The sequence below is a fragment of the Curcuma longa genome, chromosome 15 (genome assembly GCF_044706935.1).
Source record: "Curcuma longa cultivar G26 ecotype Majalengka, Jawa Barat chromosome 15, ITB_CL_G26_1.1, whole genome shotgun sequence".
Classification (NCBI taxonomy): domain Eukaryota; kingdom Viridiplantae; phylum Streptophyta; class Magnoliopsida; order Zingiberales; family Zingiberaceae; genus Curcuma; species Curcuma longa.
Genome location: NC_133875.1, coordinates 691,997 through 713,862, shown reverse-complemented (window position 1 = coordinate 713,862; position 21,866 = coordinate 691,997). Strand labels below are relative to the sequence as shown.

Here is a 21,866-nt window from a genome sequence, read left to right as displayed (position 1 = left end):
TTCAAAAGTTATCATTTATCTCGTCGTGCAATCTAATCGTGGTTAAGGTTGACCATAGCCTAAGTCTACGATTTTGATATTTGAGCAATATAATTTTTGAAGTCCAAGTAAGTCAAATAAACCAGACACTTAGCATTAATTAGAAGTCGAACTAGTGTTGGCATTCGAAAATCTAAGTGGTTCTTGGTTGATAAAAAGTCTTAATATATCAAAGTTGTCATAAAGTTAATCATGGGTGAGGATGTCTAGATAGATTAAAAGTGATTAGATGTTAGCAAAACTTGTAACAGTGAACTTTAGGCAAATAAAGAAGTCATATAGAAGTGAACTTTATGCAAATGTGGAAATCCTAGAAGTGAATTCTAGGCAAGTATAGAAGTCCTAGAAGAGTGAATTATTAAGAAGGTGTTGAAGTCTCAGAGAAGTAAACTTTAGACAAACGTAGAAGTCCTAGTAGATCAAGTAGATTAGAAACAAGACAGGTGAAAAGTCCTGATATGTATGATAGATTAGATACTAGGTAGGAGTCTTAGATGAGTGAACTCTAAACAAGTAAGGAAGTGGTGAAGGAGTGAACTCTAAACAAGTGTGGAAGTCTTGGTAGACTGAATTTTAGACAAGTATAGAAGTCTTGAAAAAATGAATTTTAAGTAGGTGTGGAAGTCTTAGAGGAGTAAACTCTAAGTATGTCTAGAAGTCTCGGTAGCTAATAGGTCAGGTAGATTAGATATCAAGTAGGTAACATAATTAAGAGTTTCATCCTAATTCTTTTGTAATTAGTAAATTTTAATTTTCAAGCGGCCGGAAGAGTTTCTAGTTGATCGTAGCTTCAATCCATTGAAATAGAAGTTCGAGCAACGAAGCACAAGGACTCAATTCAAGAGCTGATGTGGCAAAGATGAACTTAAGTCATGGTGATTGTAGATTAATCCAACCAACTAGAAGACCCCGTTAGCATAGAAAAGTGCAACTTATCTAGATAGATAAGCCTACGAGGGAAATACTTTGAGTGTCCGAAAAGATTTTTCGAACAACTTGAAAGTTTTCAGTCAACTAAAAATAGGATGCGAGTGACTTAAAAGAGGATAATCAATGAAGAACCGTCATTGGATAACACTTCATCTAGGTAACCAGACAAGGGGTTAGGTCAATCGAATCACCCAAAGAATAAGCGATATAAAGGGCTTCGAAGGACACACTTAGAACATTAAAAAAATTCAAAATATACTCTCAAACTCTCATAATTATTGTTGTTTATTTGTTCATGAAGATGTCAGGATGAGTATTGTTGCATCCAAAATAAGTAATACTTAGAACATAAAAAAAATTCAAAATCTACTCTCAAAATCTCTCATAATTATTGTTGTTCATCTGTTCTAGAAGATGTCAGGATGATTATTATTGCATTCGGGGCTTCCAAAGGCAATCTATCATTATCAAGTTTTTATAACTTTTACTCACTACATTTCATTAATTTTATTTGTACCCATTTTTTGTATTTGTGTACTGCTATAAGAGAATAGAGATTTGAAAAAAAAAATCTACCTCTAGAAGGTGTCTGACAAAGAACCATAGTGGACTCATGGTGAGACTCATAGGTCATGAAATAGGAACCTAAGAGTTTCAAATTACATAAAACTCAGTGTTGTGCTTATGTTATTTTATTTATTGTGTTTTTATATTTTTGTTGCATACTAATAATTGTAAATAAGTACGATCTCAAAATTAAAAGAAAAGATGAAGTGCTATCCACCTCTCCCTCTAGTGCTCTATCATTTAAAAATATTCTTAGTTCCTCAAAAGTTTAATATTTGATAAAATGAGTGGTTCACATTTAACAAAAGGCAAAAATCAAGAGGATGCCTTTTTTTTCAAATCAAAGCCCCACTTTAATTTTTTTTTTTATCAAAAAGACATCCCACGCCACTATTCAATCATATATAATTACTTAACGACCCTTTAGTACTGTTCAATATCGTTATCTCCGATCGAAACTGTAGCTGCTTGATAACTAACATTTGATATATTATTTTGGATCTTATACTTGATAGTTTAATTCTCTCGTGTGCTTAAATCCTTCTTCATATTATATTTTACAAGTAAGGATCTATTTTGAACTCATTATAAATTTTCCATCATTTATGATATTATTTCTTAAAATGTGAACTTAGTTTTATAGGAAATTAAGATAAGCCATGGACTCGAGCAAAACCGAATCAATCTTAGCCCAAGGCTAGGGTTAAGGAGTGAGTTTGATCAAGATTGAAAGGGATCCAGTTCAACTGAGATTGGGTTCACACCTCTTATGAAGTTGGTTCAAGTATTGAAGGGGTTCATCAAGGAAGAAATTCGGTTCATCTTGGGCCGGTTCATCATCAAAAGGTGGTTCACAACTTGAGAAAGTTGTATGGACCTCGCAGCCTAGGGTTCTGATACCAATAAAATTGTCACGCCCTGAGAGACTGCTGGTCAAGAAAATTCAGACAACATCTCCCCTTATGACAATTCAAAATCCTGGTACATTATGATATAGGCCCACACAGCTGCTCATTAAAAGAAAATTTCAATGCATACCGGTATGACTCACAACAAAACAAAATATAAACTCCACAAATCCAAAATAAAAGAACTCCGTAACCAGAACTATAACAATAAAGTCCATAGGTACTCACACAAATCCAACAACCATAAGAATTAAATCAGGCGAATACTCTTTCTGCTGTGAGATGGGCAGACTGGCAGAACTCTAAGCTTCATAGATAACATCCCTATCTACTACCTGAAGAGGAAGAAAAAGAAACCCCAGGGTCTGGGCAGTGAGTATAAAATACTCAATGGATACTAGATAGCTAGTGTACAACTAATATATAAACATGAATATAAAAAAGATATACAATCTCTCCAAAATGATATCAGCTACATCACAGTAGATGCATTATATGGGTACTTAATGAGCAAAGTCAATAATACTACATATATCTCATCAGCATCATCATATAATAGGTAATAGGTAAAACATCATGTATGTAATGTCATACAATGCAATAACCATATATTATAACAAGTGCAACATACCACAAACAGATGCAGTAAAATAAACTACCAACAAATGCACGTACATCACATATGCAACACACATCACATGCAACATGCATGGTCACTGTCTGTACTCATCATCCCTAGACACCCACATAATGAACTGGGATGCATGACAGGATAACTGCACACACTCCAACAACTAACCACTACACTCGAGTGGGGAGATGGCAAAATTTCTTAAGGTAGCTATCTAGCTACTCTTGGTCGCACCTAACATAGTGCGACAATGCTCTCATCCATTTACCACTATCTCACAGTGGTCAAGTGAGCACCAACCACAACAAACTACTGTCAACTATCCTATTACTACCATGTGTATGTTATGATGCTCAGGTCAACAAGTAATGATTACATTTACCTAGGCATATTCAATTCAACATGCATCTAAAGAACAATATCTATCCACTCATGATAAGTCATCAATCAGGCATAAATAATAGTAAATTCATGGTTAGGTAATACAACAAATAAAAGAGACTGTAGTGATAGCAACTAGATCATATCACAGGTCAACGATTAAATACCAAGCATCAAGTGTAATAAGAATAAAGTCAAGATATCTAACAACTAATTTATCGTAAGTCATGAACTACAAACAAGATCTGTATTGACCAAGTATAGGAGTACCCACTTGGTATGACGAATGTTAAAATAAGAACCCCCAATACAAATCCCCATATATAACATAATTTACAAATCAAGATCCTGCAAATTACAATATACAACACCCACTAAATACAATAATATATTCAAATTTTATAGTAAAATAAATCCCCTAATACACGATAGTTTATCTCTCCACTTAACTTATCTTACTCCACCCCTTTCCAATCCCTTAGTCACTAATAATCACATATCTATTCGCCATTACTACAGTCTCATTTATTTGTTGTATCATTTAGCCACGAATTATGACTATATATATGCCTGATTGATGACTTGTCATGAGTGGATAGATACTGTTCTTTAGATGCATGTTGAATATGTCTAGGTAAATATAATCATTATTTGTTTGACCTGAACATCATAACATATGCATAATAGTAGTAGGTGTTGTTGATAGTAGTTTATTATGGTTGTGACTTGACTTGACCACTGTGAGATAGTGGTAAATGGGTAAGAGCATTCTCGCACTTAGTCACGTGCGACTGGAATAATGCTAGATAGCTACCCTGAAAGTTTCTGCCCTCCCACTCGAGTGTAGTGGTTAGTTGTTAAAGTGGCGTATGATGTGTATTGCATTTATAATGTACATGCATTTATTGGTAATTTGTTTTATTAATTTGTTTGACTAACTACGGTACTGTAATGATATATGGTTGTTGCACTATGTGATATTGCATACATGATGTTTTACCTATTACCTATTATATGATGATGCTGATGAGATATATGTAGTATTATTTATCCTTGCTCACCTAAGTACCCATACAATGCATTGACCATCATGTAGCTGATATCATTTTGGAGAGACTGTAATCCTACAGAAGATCACTTCCATCAACAAATCATCATTAACATTTCTTGAAATGCAATATATTTTTCAGTTCCAACAACAAATCATCAATATCCAAATCCTGAATGCAATACAATTTTCCCGCATCAACTAAATCCCTCCCAGTTCAACAATATTCAGTTACACAATTCAACAGCAGAGAAACATTGCATAATGGATGAACTGATCATCATATACAGAATCTCCACACCACTCCAGATCAATCTGCAAACAGGTTGAGCTGATCATCACGAACCCCAGCCAATTGGATGCAAATCTGAATCCCCAACAACAACAGACAACATAAGATTGGAACAGAAGTATTTCTGTCCAAACATAAATAAAACAAGAGAATGGAATTACGAAGAAGAGTCGGCCGACGAAGGCACGGGGGGCGCCACAATCTCGCGGGGAATGGACGCCGACGGCTCCCAGAGATTGTGTGGCGGCGGCGCAGCGTCTAGTACGGGCTAGGGAAGGTAGGGACCTTCGAAGATGAGTCTGTTGACGAATCCAGGGGGCGGCGCCTTCTCGCCCCAAATGGACGCCGACGGCTCGCCGAGATTGTGTGGCGGCGGCGTCTTCTCGTGGCGTCTGGTACCGGCTAGGGAAGCTAGGGATCCAATAGCGATTTTCGCCCGACGCCGTGGAGCAAATGAAGATTCAGCCGCGCGATTTTGGATTTTGGGATTTTGGAAACCGCGGGATGAAAGTTTGTTTATTGCTAGCGCCACGCTGTCGACGGAGATGCACAGTAAAACTTCTCGCCACGTCAGATGTCGCGGACGGCTCGCGGAAATGAAGTATATATAGGGGCGTAGAGAAGTTCAAATTAGAAATTGATTTATTTATTTTTTCTTTTAATCATCATAAAATTTAAAATATTTTCGAATCTGTCTAAGAGGGGTGAAGTTGATTTATATAATTATTTAATAATAATTTTTGAAATTCATCGTTTAATATCCAAATTATATTTTTTAATTATTTAAAGAAATTCTAAAATTATTTGAAAATTTTAATGATAATATTAGAAATTACTCATCATTCTATAAAATTATTTGTCAGTTTAGTTCTGAGATTCAAAAGGAACTTTCAATTATTGGAAAATTTTTGGGTTTAATTTATGAGAAAAATTTAAAATCGTTCTTAAAATGAGTCGATCATGATTCCAATGGTATCCAAAACAAGTATAAAGTTAAATTAACTTAATTATTGTCAAAAACGTTCTTAATCTGTCCATTTTTTTTCTTTCTTGAAATAATGATAAATGAAATAAAGTCCAGCCAAAGAAAAACTGAATCACAGCCCACCCTTCATCTCACATGTAATAAAAAATGATACGAGTCATGAGAGAATGTGAAGCGAGTACCATTAAGTCAATAATTTTAACAATAATTGAAAGAGGAAACTATGTAGGTAAACGAGTGAATTGAAGGATGACAAATGATGTGAGCCAAGCGCTTGGTGAATGTGGGAGATTGAAGATCTAACTAAAGATAGCTTAGTGCATTCAAGAGATTGAAGATCTAACAAAATAGTCTCTTGGATTTTTATTGGATGGATTGGCAGTGTTTATCCATTAGTTGGGTCCCACTATAAGAAAAAGTTGATGCAACGATGGAATATTCTATCACTAATCGATCATTATTCTCAAATAGCGATTGTTTAATCTCGTTGTCAAAAATTAATTGCTGACGTCATTTAACAACGGATTTAAACATCTGTTGTTAATATTAGTGACGAACTTAAACTTCCGTCGCTAATATCATAAATGAAATTTACTGTTCTATCTCAGATCTAGTGACAGAAGTTTAATTCTATTGCTAATATTAGCAACAGTATTTTAATTCCATCACTAATTAGTGATGAAATTAAAATAACTATCACTAATTAACGACAGTTATTTAATATGCCGTCATTAATTAGTGACGTATATTTAATATTTCATTGTTAATTAGCGACAGAATATTAAATATTCGTTGCTAAAGTTCCTAAAACTTTTGACAAAACCTCTTCATTTTTTGTATTTTTCTTGATTACATTTACATAATCAAACAACATATCATTACAAACAATGATTTTCACAATACATTCACATTCACAACACAACATATTGAATCCATATATTCACATCATAATCTAATTAACACAAACACAAACGATACAATTATATCAAATCCACAACTCATACATCTACTGTTCCGGGGATAAGTCAAGGGTCTAACCATGATCAGACCTGAGTCTCGAATTGGTCCCTTCATAGGAGGTCCAGCCCGTTAACCGGATCCTCTCATCCGGCAGAAGCTTGCCGGATCCTCTCATCCGGCAGAAGCCTGCCGGATCCTCTCATCCGGCAGAAGCCTGCCGGATCCTCTCATCCGGCAGTAGCCTGCCGGATCCTCCCACACAGCCGGCACCTCACTGGCTTCTCGTGCCCAATCTACCTACGTTTTCCACTGTGCTCTGGCCCACCTCATCATGACTCTCTGACAATCCCACGCCTCTTATAATTAATACCATATCTCTGCGGTTGGCTCCGCTAAACAGCCAGACAGTGACCGGAGATGGCCTTACTAGCGATGAGACAATAAAATCGATTATTCCTGTCATTTTATTAATCATGATGAGACCTTTCTTAAATGATGACGTGACAGGTACACACGCTCATCCCTCTATAAACAGACCACTCCGCTCCACAGGTAGCTCTCTGGCTCTCTCCCGCAACTTTCTACACTCCTCTCTATTTTCCACTGTTCACCTTCTTCTCCCGTTCCTGATTTGATCGTCGGAGTGGTCGCGCCAGGGCACCCCCTGGCCTTCCTGCTGACGGTCCTTGTGTTCTCAGGTCATCTGAAAGGTTGCTGTGGCTCATCAGACGCTCCGGTGAAGTTTCCGACGATTGTGAAGCCCTCTCTGCGTCCATCATCTGCTACTGTTCAGCATCATCTACGAGGAGGTCCGGTGACGTGTCCTGGAGCAGTTCTCAACCGGAACATCTACAACTCATTCACAAATTCACATATACACAAATAAAATAACAAATGCTAAAAATAATACATATCAAAATAAATCCAACAAGTTTTCAACTTTAATCCCAATATATCAAATCCAATACAACAAAGATCCAACAAAGATGAATATATCAAATTTAACTAACAACATATGAATCTAATAAATTCAAATTACCAATGATAATAAAACCTTCTAACTAAGACATCAACTTCCACTCCAAAACTAACTAGTAGTATCGAATCATATAGAAAATATAATAAGATAGCTTATTAATAAAATAAGAAAAAACTATATCATTACAATTATGACTAATAAATTGAATTTAAATTAAATTAAATATTATAATAAAAAAGATTAACTAGATAATTATTTTACATATGCTAGTTTGGATATCTGTTGATGATGATATATAGAATATATTATTATCTACAATGTTCCTGAAAAGATGTAATACAATTAGAGATGCATCTATTATGAAAATTAATAGATCTAATTTGCATGCTCATGGGTGATAAATAAAAAAAGAAAAGTTAAATGTCAACACACCTCTGAGTCAGTTAGTTATCAGTATTGTGAGGGTCTTAAGGGTATTGAGTCTCCTAAGAGTCCAAATCATGCTGTATTTGACTCATTTGAGCCATAAATTCCTTCGTTCCGGTCCAATTTGCTTGTATCTTATTTGGGCTTACCGAAACTCTTGAAATTATTGCTCTAATGTGGAGAGTTGATTCTTCAATTCTTAGTTTTCTTGCTCTAAGACTTCTACTCTAGTAGATGATCCGTTGGGACAACCCCTGACCCTAGGGGTCATCACACGATCATATACGACTCTCGCCTTAGACCCAAGACCGCAGAGGGTGTAAGTCTTTTTTCTTCTATAGATCACATCATAATAAATCTCATTTACCTTTTCGATGGATAAAGTCTGCATCTCACCTCCCTCTATATTAGGCTGAGACATCTGTGTAACTCTAGCAGTCTCAATGGCGTAGCCAGGATCTTTAACTGTCCTGGGCTAAATTATAAAAAAATGCATACATGTATAATAAATATTTAACAAACATATAATATTAAAATACCAATATCCTTTTACAGAGTTCAAATTTCATATAACATACTTCAATATCTACTTAAGTTGTGCTCGACGAGATTTTAGAGTATAAAACTCGTCTATTATTGATTCCAAGTCTATTTTCTCAGACAATTGTCGTTCTATGTAAAGAATCATACAATCAGAAAGTAAATCATCATCCATCTTGTTGCGACGTGTCGTTTTGAGAAATTTCATGGCTGAAAAGGCTCTCTCTGCCGTTGCAGTTGATACAGGAAGAGTCAATACAAGACGAATTAATCTCTGAATCATAACATAACTCTCAGCCTTTTTTGTCACAATCATTTCTCTATATAATGCAGAAAGAGTAGAAATTTGTTGAAACTCAGGATCACAAACTATGTCAAATTGATAGTGTTCCAATTCAGCTTTCAAAGCATGAATTTCTTGTTGAGTGAAATCCATAGGATAAAATTTTGATGCAAGCTTGCAAATGTCATCCACATTAAATTTTTTAAATGAATCAGTAGGATCTAAAGCTGAACAAAGAGCAAGAAGTTCCATTGTTGCCTCACTGAATCTGTAATTTAATTCCATCATTTGAAAATCTATTGCAGCATTAAAAATATCATAGTGATAATGATGCTCAACTGTGACATGATTCCGTTGTTGACAATAACGACTAACTTTATAACCACCGCTCATATTAGGCATCTCAATATTATGTCGTTCACAAAAAGCCTTTACTTTCTCAAAAAATTCATCCCATCCATCTTCTCTAAATTTTAGAAGGATGGCTTTTGTGGTTGAGACAAATTTTAAAGCATTCACAATGTCTTGTGATTTATTTTGTAGAGCTTGACAAAGAATATCAGTGGTTTCTAAGATCTTTTCCATCAAAAACAACACAAACACAAATTCAAAGCTCATAATTATATTGCATAAACCACTAGCTTCTCCACGTATTGCACCATTTGGCCCATTTTCACTGAGATTTCCAAGGATCTTACAAGTTGCTGCATACATGTCTATCAAGTTTCTAACAGAATCATAATGAGAACTCCAACGAGTAGCACCAGATCTATGCAATGTACCAACTTGATTAGCCCCTGTACCAGACTTACGCTCACCAATAGCCAACATATATGCAATCTCTTCTTGTTGAGCAGATTGTAAATCATTAAGACGTTTAGGAGATGAAGTGACGAAGTTTACAATGGAAGTCAAATAAGAAAAGAATTGCCAAATAGAAGGCACATCCTTAGCAGCTGCAACCAATGTTAACTGTAAACGATGAGCAAAACAATGTACATAATAGGCATATGGGCAATCTCTAAGAAATAATGCTTGAAGCCCATTCCATTCACCACGCATATTACTAGCACCATCATACCCTTGTCCCCTCATATTATGGATTTGAATATTGTGTTGAACAAAGATGTCAGAAATTGATTTCTTAAGGTTTGCCGATGTTGTATCCTCAACACTCAAAATCTCAAAGAAACGTTCCACCAAAAAATCAGAATTATTAATAAATCTTAAAATAAGGGTCATTTGCTCCTTTTTAGATTCATCTTGAGCTTCATCAACAAGAATACAAAACTTGGCATCTCCCAATTCATCTCGAATCATTATTCTCACTTTATTAGCAAGAATATGCAATATTTCCTTTTGAATTTAGCTGTGGAGAAGTGTATTTAGCATTTTGTAATAACCCTTCAATTGGGGCATTATGTAACACAACTTTTGCAATTTCACATTTCACACATCTATTATGTGATGAAGACAATGAACCAACATGAATAAGAAATGCACATTTTTCTCCATCATTAACTCTCTTCCAACTGTTAAACCCTTCAGAAACAAGTGCAGAACGAGCCAATGAATTACTTGCGTTCTCAAAAGCATGGAAAACAATATGCTTTATCCTTTGAAGGTGAATATTCTAGCCAAGGAAATTGTTTGAACCAATCATATTGAAATCGACGATTTTGCTTTCCAATTTTTGTTCTTGGATACTCAACAAGTTTGGGTTGATAAGGCCCTACTTTGATATATGCTCTTCTAACCTCATCCCGCTCATTAACAGGGTATTCACAAATCAATTTTCATAATCCTGGATCTCGTTCAATAAAAGAAATATCAAATTCTTCCTCTTTTTGTTCTATTGGCCCAGATACAGAAGGAGGTTGTAAATCGGAAGTAGAGGATCCAATTGTTGGTTTCAGAGGTATATCATATTGCAATTGATTATCAAATTCAGATTGTTCATCTCTCTTCATAAAAAATGACAATAATGTTTTTGGCTTTTTATTTGAAGGTTGGTGTTCCATTATAGCCTAAGGACAAAAAATAATTAAAAATTAATTATTTATAACTTAAGAATAAAAAAATGAATACCAATCAATTATAACAAGCTCAAACACAGTAATAAAGCATGCTTCAAAACATGATGCGGCGACTATAACTGAAAAAATGATTATAAAATAAAACTCGATTGCTAAACTGAAAAAAGAACAAAAAGGAATGAGATAATCTTGGACCTATGATGTTGAACAGCTTGAAAAATAGATCCCAACTGAGCAGCATCTGTTGCCGTTATGAGACTGAGCGGCTCCTTGATGCGTCAAACGACAAATAAAAGAAAACTCTTTTTTTTTTCTTTCCATCAAACCATGTAAGTAGGGTTTTTATTAAATTTGGGTTGTATTGGCATTAATTATTAGGTTGGATTGGGCTGTTATATTGGGTTAGGTTGTATATACTTGGACTTCAATTACTGGGTATTGGCTCTCATTGTGGAAAGAAAAAAAAGAGTTCTACAATCAAGGAGCCCATGTTACTAGATATTGACTTGCCCACCTTGTATTGGCTCTTTTTTTCCATCATCGGACGGAGCTCGACTCGTTTTTTTTTCTTTCCATGTTACTGAATATTGGCTCTCAATGTTAGTAGTGGCCTCATTGTGGAGTTGCACTAGGCTACAGCCCAGCCTTGCCTATGCCTCTGGTCCAAATATCATCTAGTATAAAAAGATGGTCTTGTTCCTTTTCTTCTATATTCATATAGCAGGTCCTTGTAGAGTTTAATACAAAATTATTCTAGGTTTCCTTAAATGTCGCATCATGCCTTGGCTCATAGGTATATATTTTTTACAATAATAAGTTCACAAATTAGTATAAAAAATAAAACTCCTGATAATAAAATTACTTACCAAAAATTCTTGATAATAAAAATCTCTCACCCCTGGTGTACATGTCTCCGTGTAGTACCAAAAGAGCACATTTTTTTTAATTTGCTAGATATGTACGCTGCCACTTGATGACCATCTGGAGTAAAACTATATTAAAAAATATAAATATTAGACATATGTTATAAATAAAAAATTTATGAATTAAAAATTACTAATAACACAAATACTTACTAACCCCCAATAATCAGCAACACAGTCTGACTATCGAGTATTGCTGCCTGATTTGACATATCTATATATACACAATAATATTATAACACATACACATTCGAAATAATCATCAAATCAGAACAATAATGCCTAATATGATATAATTAGTGAGATCTACATGTAAAATATAAATATTTTTAACTTGTTATGAATTAATGAATAATAATATTAATATTTAATCATCGTTACAGTTTAAATCATTAGCATTAATATTTTGAAAATCTTCTTCATTAGACTCAGTTAGTTCAACAAGTTTTTCACTATTGAATATCTCTCCATCATCTATCTCCTAGTAAGGTACATTAACATCTACAAATAAGGTAGATGTTGATTGATTTCTGAGAATCTACTAAATGTATCTCCATTTCTTCATTTTGAAATGCATCATAGTGTTGGTTTGTGATGAGGTTCGGTATTTCTATAGTCAAGCGAGCCTTCGTTCGACAAACTACTAAGTATTCACTAGCTCTTCTTATCTTTATTGTTTATTCAAGATAGAAAATATGGCCTGCTTGAACCATAAAAATGAAAGGTTCAAACTTATTAAACCTTTTATTTGTATTAATCTCAATTAAATTGTAGTTTGAATGTATTGTGGTACTTGTTCTTGGAGTCAGATCTGATGGAGTCACGTTGCTGCTCACGTCTGCACGTTGTGCAGATGTGAGAGGTGTATTTATTCTCAAGTGAGGCTGCACTTTATGGGTGGAAGAGTGTGCGTCCAAGAGAATGCATCAAAAAAAGTGTGCGTCCAAGAGGTCAAAGTTTCGAAGAGGCTGTAGGACTTTTTCCAGAGGCTGTGCGCCGTAGTGGAAACTTCTCTGGAGGAGGAACATCCATTGTATTAGGAATTTGGTTCGTGAATAGCGAAGGACTGTTCGATTTGTAACGTCCTTCCGACGACAAGTACGAAGAACAAGATCGACATAAAAATTGCTATAAATGTTTACCGTTTTTGTTCAATAATTCATACATTTGAATCAACAATGGTATCAGAGTATCAAATTTTGAATGCATGATTTTACTTTTTGATCGTATATGCTCGAATATATACATGTTGCATGTAAATCGAAATATATATATATATATATATACTGTTCATGTGGTAAACTATTGCTCATCATCTCATAATGCTACTGTTCGTGCTCGTGCATGCGGGAAAAAAAACAATTAATGTGCAACATGGGTGCAACTCATGAGAAGCCCTAGATTGTAGAAGGTTATCAGTTCCATGAGTTGTGGGGTTCTAGATGTGAAATAAGCCGTTGGTTCAAGTAGCGACACCCCATGATTTCAAATCAAGAGTAGAGTAAAGATGTTCGGCTCCGGCCGAATAAAATCTTGGTACTATAGGTGCAGGAGGAGGTGTAGGTTCCCTAGGTGGTGAAGGATCCCTACGAGAAGGCCCTTCATGTCTAGGCCTTTTGTTTGCGGCATATTTAACTCTAAAACCTCTATATGCACCAAACCAAAAGTCCATGATATGTATATGATGCATGCAATGAATGCAATGAAGGACTATCTCAAACAAATAAAATTTAAAATGATACAGCTAAATTCTGTTAGATTGTTCACTGTATATAAATATTTCTATCTGTTTCTGAACATATACATGCAATGTGTTGTAGGTTTTAGGTGCTGTCTACTTAAAGAACATCCCCTAGCTTTTGTTTCGGTTTTGATACGTAGAGCTTGAATAAATCAAGATTGTGAAGCACAAAATGATCAAGTGCATTTCTTGTTGCTAGTGAGATCCTTACTGATTTATAACACAACATTTATATGTAATTTTGGATAAGTAATGAAGTAGTTTGTGTAATAAGAGGAAGGTATTATTATTGTCCTTAATATATTTTGTGTGCTTATGAGATCTTAGGTACCCCATGTTATCTGATAAAGAGATGGTTTTAATTTCCATTGTATGAAAATTTACGTGGTTAGCTTTCATTATTGAGCTTTGTCATTTGAATTATAAATTTTGTTTGCAGGAAATTTGTAAATCAGTAAATCTTTACATCAACAAAATGGTATGTCATTTGCTTTTAAGTTTAATAATTTGTTTATATATGATTATGACAGTCATTTGACTATATAATCTTTGTAATTTAATTTGGACGAATGGGAGATAATGGAGTCACGTCTGCACAATATGCAGACATGATAAACGTTCACGTCTACACGTTGTGCAAATGTGGGAGGTGTATTATTGCCTTTAAAAGGCTGCACTTGATTCATTCGAGGAGTGCGTCTAAGAGAGAAATAGTGAAGAATTGTTCAATCCATAACATCCTTCCAACAACAAGTATGAAGAACAAGATCGATATAAAAATCACTATAAATGTTTACCATTTTTGTTCAATAATTCATGCATTCGAATCGATAGGTGCATTGAGGGAGATTTGGAAATATAATTGTGGGCTGATTAGGTGGCAGTCGGTGGTAATTAAAATGCCTAATTGATATGTTAATTATGATTTTATTGTGATTTAATAGTGGGAGATCAAGAAGAGTCAATAATTGAGAGGTTCACATGATTGTGATTATGATTTATTAATTTAATTAATTGATGATCATGTGAGAAGGGCTGTACTAAACTTCTTTAGCTTTGACTTGATAAAAGGTGACAAGTAGAGGGCTTGTTCTTAGTGGCTTGGTCATATATTCTTATTTGATTACATTTGTTTTAGGTGTCATCTTAGACACATATAAATTAAATATAATGTATTTGTCGGTTCAAATAGTTAGATACCTAGATTAAAAATAATAAATTAAAAGTTTCTTTGTGAAGCCCTCTAAGGAATCCATTTCTAATTGATTGAATGCTCAAATACAATTAGAGGTGTCAATGTTAAGTTTGTTGGGTTAATTGAGTCCTGTTAAACAATTTAGGGAGATTTGAGTTAAAATTTTATCAATTTATTTTAATGAGTCGATCCACTTAGGTCTGCGACCTGCATCAGTCAGGCCACGACTTGCGTGAGTTGGTCCGTGGATGGAGAAAACTTATTTTTCTTCTTCAAAATTTAAAATTAAAATAGAAAATTCAATAAATTAGTAAATTTGACCTGTCTACATTGCAATCCAAACTTAAAAATTTCAACTTAACTCATTTAAAATATAATTTAAATTTAAAATTTAAAATTTTTTTTTATTTTTTGATAGGCCCGTGGATTGGACCATCTAACTCATAACCCGTCTTAGATTGGATTGGGTTGAAGATTTTCTATTCACAAAGTTGATGGATCGACTAGCCTTGGCCCTACTCTGCTATATGATAAATTTTTAATAGGTTGCCCTGTTAAACAATGAATTTCTCAAGTAAATGAGTTTATCCGTTATTTAAAACTATACATTAAAAAAATTGTAACTCCAATAATATTGTAATTAAGAAAATTGATATATATATCTCAAATAAATCAATAATTTATCTTTAAACATCTGAATTATTTAACAATATATATTAAAAAAATTATAACTCCTATAATATTGAAATCAACTATGTAATCCCTAAGAAAGCTTCCATCGACAAAGCTTGCTGCCATCGTATAACAAAATGTAATTTTCTTAAAGTACACGCTTCAACAAATTAAAGCTTAGCTTGTTTGTAACACAAGTAAACTCATAAAAGATCATTAAATATAACTATTGAAAACATCTGTCAACATTAAAATCTGAAAAAAAAAAAATCTGAAACTGACGTTAATCAAAAGCAAAGAACGTTTTTCCTCATAAATTGACAGTCTTTAATTAATCGTCAGTTAGTCAACGGAAAGGAATATGAAAATATTTTTTTTCATTTATTATAAAAGAATCTGATTTTATTTGAATATTTTACTTTCTAAAATTATCTTTTACGCTAAGCTATTATAATTATTACAACTGATGTATAATTATAGGAAACATGATTCTGTAACTACTGTAGTATAAAATTATAATTCATAATTGTTATGGGTTGGTATGACTGGGTCAAGAAGGTCAAGATTTAGTTCGATGCGATGATACATCAGAAAAAAGATATGATTTTAGGCATGACTGGCTTGGTTCTGCACCCTGACTCAGCAACACTGGCTACAGTATTCTATTTTGCTCAATTCGGGAGTCTAATTTGGAGTCAACTCAGGTCGGGATCAAATACCCGACTCGATATTCGCCCAACTCAATATTCGACTTAGCTTAGGATCTCACACCCAACTTTTCTTAAAGCTTCACTCCATTTCAATAGGCGACTCTGAGTGTCTGAGCCACGCTATTGAGTCTCCTCCTGGCTGCATCAAGTCCTCGACCTCAAGGTCCGTCTCAGCCAACCTTGGCTCGGGCTCTCTCTGCTCCACCTCTTCAGTATCATACGATGCGCTCCACCGACTCCACTCCGATCAACCCCTGATCAAGTCGTCACTAGAGAGACGCATGCAATCATTTAATATCTCAGCTAACTTATCACCAGCTTGTCACCCCATTAATGCGACATGATAGCACAATTTGATGTCGTAATGGTATGGATGATACGACTTTTCACTATTGCAGTGACGATGGAATATTCTTCTTACACAAATGACACAACTCCTTTGATAAAATCTCCACTTAGGGATATTCTTCTTAATTAAGATAAGACAGTTCGCTACTATTCTTTTTCATTCGTCTATATATCTTTCCCTCCTCACCCGAACACAAGTATGCACACTGATAGACTCATAAACGCTCATTCTATGACTTGAACATCAAAATGGTTGAGCCAGGATATCCCTGACCTCCGTTCTTACTTTTTTCTTCCTCTAGTTGTGCAGAGTTTGATGGTGCACCAGAGTTCATCATTCACGTTCCTTGATGCGCGTGAGAAACACTTGGTCGTCAACCTACTAGCTAGGTGGCTAAACTATGAACTTTAACTATTATAATATAATTTATTAATATTATTCAAATTGAAATATTTATATTATAATTATAAAATTAAAGTGTTGTTTATATATATATATATACACGCGCGAGATGAAACATATTTTTAATAATAAATTAAAAACGGATATTCTTTTAATAATTTTAATAAAAAAGAAAATCTTTTAATTAATTTTTACCCAATAAATAAATAATACTTGTTCTTCTTCATTCGCTCGCTCGCTCTGTTTCGTGGCCCATCATTCATTCCGCCATGATTGAGCTGCAATCTTTCCCAAACTTTGGAAGAAGAATACGCTCGCATCGTCCAAGCGTCCTCCTTCCTCCGCGTTTGGCCTTCAGTTTCGGTGGACGAAAGCGAAAGTTTTCTCTTCTGCTTGACGCAGCCTCTGCTCGCTCGAATCACACAGCTTTGTCTCCCCTGTTTCCTTGTGGTGATGATGATTGGCCTTTGGACCCACTCACTCTCCCACTTTTCAATGAATGCATCATTATTCAATCGTACGTTCAAATTCAAAGTTTGAAATTAAGGACGGATTCAAGATTTTAGATTTGGGAGCCGAGTTTAAGTTTGGGGGGCCGGGTTAATACATCTCTTAGCTGTTGAATGACTTGCTCTATGAAGACGTATGTTGCCTGATAGCATGATCGGTTTATCGACGGTAGATCCTACGATCATTTGTGAAATAAATTGGGAATGTACACTATGAGGAAAGGCATTGCTTTGGCTTCGTCAAGATTCTGACTCTTATCCACTTCAATAAGTTTATCACACCACTAATCAACTCAATCACTATGTAGTTATTACTAATATAATAGTAGCTTTGATGATACTAAAGAAATTTTGATTAATATTTTAATAATTTATCTTATTTGTGAGATCTTAAACTAGTCAAATCAAATTAAATTTTATAATATTTAAATTTGTTTGTTTGATAAAATAATCGAATAGAATTTAAAATAAATTAAAATAATTATTCAAATTTGATTTAATTTTTTTATTAATTTATTAATTCAAATTTATTTAAATATTATTGAGCTTTCAATTATTATTTGATTATTTAAAATTTTTAGATTTTTTTAAACATAATCGATTGTGTATTGAATTTAATAATATAAATTTATTTATTTATTTTAAATAAATTTTTTATTTATTTATCATCTTGCTCATAAATTTTATTTGTAAACATTACTTACTAGACATTCACAATCTCTATTAATTATATTAATAAATTGAATATATATATATTTAAATTTATTTATTTAATTAATTTTATATGTACTAAATCAGACATTAAATTTATTTATTTTGATTTTTTTTACAGCTCTAATAGTTTGTCAATATTAAAGGCATTTTTTTACTGATGTTATATATTTTCAGCTATTAATAAAGCAGATTCAATTGACTTTTAAATAATTTGTCACAATTGTTATAATAATGAGAAATATTTTTGGAATGAAAAATTAAAATACAAAATCTTTTAAATATAATTTTTTCAATTTGAAATATTCTTTTAATAATAATAAAAATTAAAAAAATAATATTTAAAAATTTCTAGCCTATTATTTCAACTTCTTCCCCCACCACCCACTAATCACCCACTAATGGTGGTCGCTATAATTCCCATCATTGTTTCTCAGCAGGTGGGTGTCACTAATCACGCCAAAATTTAATATCAACTCATGCTTTTTGTTGGTGCCCATTATTTTTATTATCATTAAAAATATATATATTAATTTCCTCAAAAAATAATTATATTACTTTAATTTTATTAGTAATTTTGAATAAATTTTTTATAATAATATTAGAATGAAATATTTTTAGATTAAGAAAATAGAATGTGATGCCGTTTTAATATTTATAAATTAAAATATTGTTTCAACGAAAACAATAAAAAAATTAATTAAAAAAATGCAATATCTAGAGCCGGATCCTGCGGGAAACGTGGCGTTTTCTGCTAGATTCGATCTCGCATACCGGCGCAACGCCACGTGGTTCGGCTCCGCGTCGGAAAGTCGCATAATGGTGAAAGTAAACCGGCTTGCCACTATGCGGAGTAATGGCTTCGAGCGTTACCCTCGACGGCACCGACACGCTGTGAGGTTTTGTCCCACGTGTGGCGATCGCACGCATCCGGCGGCCATGAATGGCGGGTGATGCCGGTGCATAAATGACGTGGCTCTTTTCTAAAGTAAAAGTCAAGGGTCAAGGGGGAGTCAAGAATGAGGCTGATTTGGCAAGGCTAGTCAAATGGACTGGTCAATATTTGTCTTTTGTGGATTCAACAAACTACACATGTTCCCAGACAGCCTTTATAAAGTTGTCATAGAAGATGCCCTTTTTCCTGCACATAATGCCAAAAGGGAAGAAAGAGGCAGAGGAGATATGTCAGATTTGGTCTCCTTGTGTGCCTACATAAGGGAGAGCTCTAGCAAAGGGAAGGGGGATCATCATCTTCTTCCTCTCGCAGGAGGGGGCTTCTTCTTCGGCAGGATCTTCTTCTTCTTCTTCCAATGGAGGGCTGCTTCTTCTTCTTCCTCTTCTTCCAAGAGGAGACACTTCTTTTTCTCGACGGGCTATGCATTTCAGGTTCTCACCTCTTCTTCGGAAAGGAAGCTCTTCTTCTTCTCCCTCTTGGAGGGCTGGTTCGACTTTCTAAACCCTTCTCCTTCTTTTACGTTTTCATTTATCCTTCTACGGAATACTGACTTGAGCGTCGGAGTGGCCCGCCGGGACTTCCCGGCACCCCTCTCACCTCTTGTTTAAGTGCATTTCAGGTCCTCATCACCCTGTCCCTCCAACTCCGTTAGAAAGCGGTACCCGTCAGATCGTTCGTTGACTGGTGGCTTGACCATCCCGGTTTTTAGCCGGAACATTTTGGCGCCGTCTGTGGGAAAACTGAGCTAAGCGTGATGGTTAACACTAGAAGAACTTCTGACAACCGCGATTCTGTCGGAGAAAGGGACCAATAGAACTGTTCCAAGCACTTTCATGCTCTCATTACATCTTGCTCGGCCAACTCGGTCTACTTACTCAGTCAAGTCGACCAACCTACTCGGCCTTCCTCAGCCTTCCTACTCGGTCTCTTACTCAGCCTACCCGACTTTCCTCGGCTTCACTACTCGGCCTCTTGCTCGGCCTACTCATTCAGACCTCTATCCAACATGCAAATCATGCTTTAATAAAATCACTTCATTGCCACGTTGTGAGCGAATTGTTAGTAGAACAGAATCACTCACGAAATACAGAGTATGAAACTTCTAGGCGAACCCTCACCAAAGGCATAGGCCCTGTTACAACATAATCAATCCCTTGGATCCGTACTCGGTAAATCTAAAGAAACTTGCCTAAAAGTTGTCTCGGGAAACACAAACTTTCCCTTCCCCCAAAGTTGCAATACGAGCATTGGGACTCCAACATGATCAACCCCTTGGATCTATACCCAGTAAACTTAAAAACTCACCAAAAATTGTCATCTCGGGAAACACAAATTTTTACTTCTCCCAGGCTTATTTTATCTTGATTAATTAAAGTTGCATGCAAACATTGAAAGCATTGGGAAAAAAGGAGTTTAAATCCTCTTCCTCCTCTACCATTCGTTCTCTCTCTTTGGTTCCATCAAATGGTCCAGAAAATCCTCTTCCTCCTCTACCATTCATTCTCTCTCTTTGGTTCCATCAAATTGTCCAGAAACTCTAGCTCTTTGTTGGTTTCTCCGCATGAACCTCCGGGCGATACACTACCATAATGATCCTCAACTGATGTATTTCCGACGGGGAACTTCTTTATCCTTTCACTGGATCCCTCGTACCTGAGATGCAATCGTCCTCCGGTGCCGACGTCGCTGACGGAGCCGGCTGCCTCTGGTCGTCTTGCGAGTCCGTGCCTCGTTGGACGACCTCTTCCGCGACCTCATCTCCATTTTCCACTCTCCAACTTTGGTCTCTCCGACCCTTTCCCACTGCACACCAACGGCTCGTGTGCTGGACATGGTGAATACGCCGCCGAAAGCATGCAGCAAATCTCTGATCTGTCTGAAAAAATCAGCAGCCTGCAGCACGCTTCCCACGCCGAAAGCACAGCCATCTCCCATCTACTTGATTTGACATTGAAAAAGAAAGCTACCAGACTTTGCTTTCCCTTTCTTCTCTCTCTACCTCTTCCTTCCCTTCCCTTTGTCCATTCCATTTGGTGCTGTCTCTTTCCTTTACATTCTTCCCTTCGATCGCTTTCTCTTCCCTTTCATCCTCTACAAACCCTCTCAATTTTTTCTCTTCCCTTCGATCGCTGCACGCCAGCGTCCACAGCGCCAACTCAGCAAGCTACAACACCACTTCAGCCGGCTGCCTGCTGCTACACGCCAACGACCACAGTGCAAACTCAGTCCACTACCAATGCCACATCACGCTGCTGCACTCCATTCCACTACAACACGCCTCTTTCGGCCTGCAACACGCCGAAAGCCATCCCAGCCCACTGAAACACGCCTCTCCCGTCTGCAGCACGCCGAAAGTAGCTTTGACTTGCCTGCAGCACGTTCCCCCACTGCACTCCAAGTGCTTGCATGCAGCCGTCCACCGCAGATCAACAGACTTCCCACCGCACGCCACTTGTTCACAGCAGGCTCCCCACCAACACCATGCCGCCTGCTCACAGCAGGCCTCCCTCCAATGCCACGCCAACGCAAGCTGCTCACATGCACGCTTCCCATCACATGCAGCAAGCTTCCACCGTGGACAGCAGATTGCCTCCACTCATCTGCAGCAGGCATCCACCGTACGCCAGCTGGTCAAGCAAACCAAATGCAGCACGCCGCCTGGCCCCCCCTGCAGCACCTCTGACCGCCTGCAGA

At 35.9% G+C, this 21,866-nt stretch overlaps 1 protein-coding gene across 1 annotated transcript; it reads right to left on the bottom strand.

Moving 5' to 3' along the window:
* Positions 1–4,814: 4,814 nt before the first annotated feature.
* Positions 4,815–21,107, bottom strand: LOC141846466 (uncharacterized). The gene is made up of 4 exons (XM_074734512.1): positions 20,826–21,107; positions 8,931–9,941; positions 8,514–8,621; positions 4,815–4,871 (listed from the first exon to the last, which is right to left on the bottom strand). The coding sequence occupies exons 1-4, from the start codon at positions 21,105–21,107 to the stop codon at positions 4,815–4,817; spliced, it is 1,458 nt and encodes a 485-aa protein (XP_074590613.1).
* Positions 21,108–21,866: the final 759 nt, after the last annotated feature.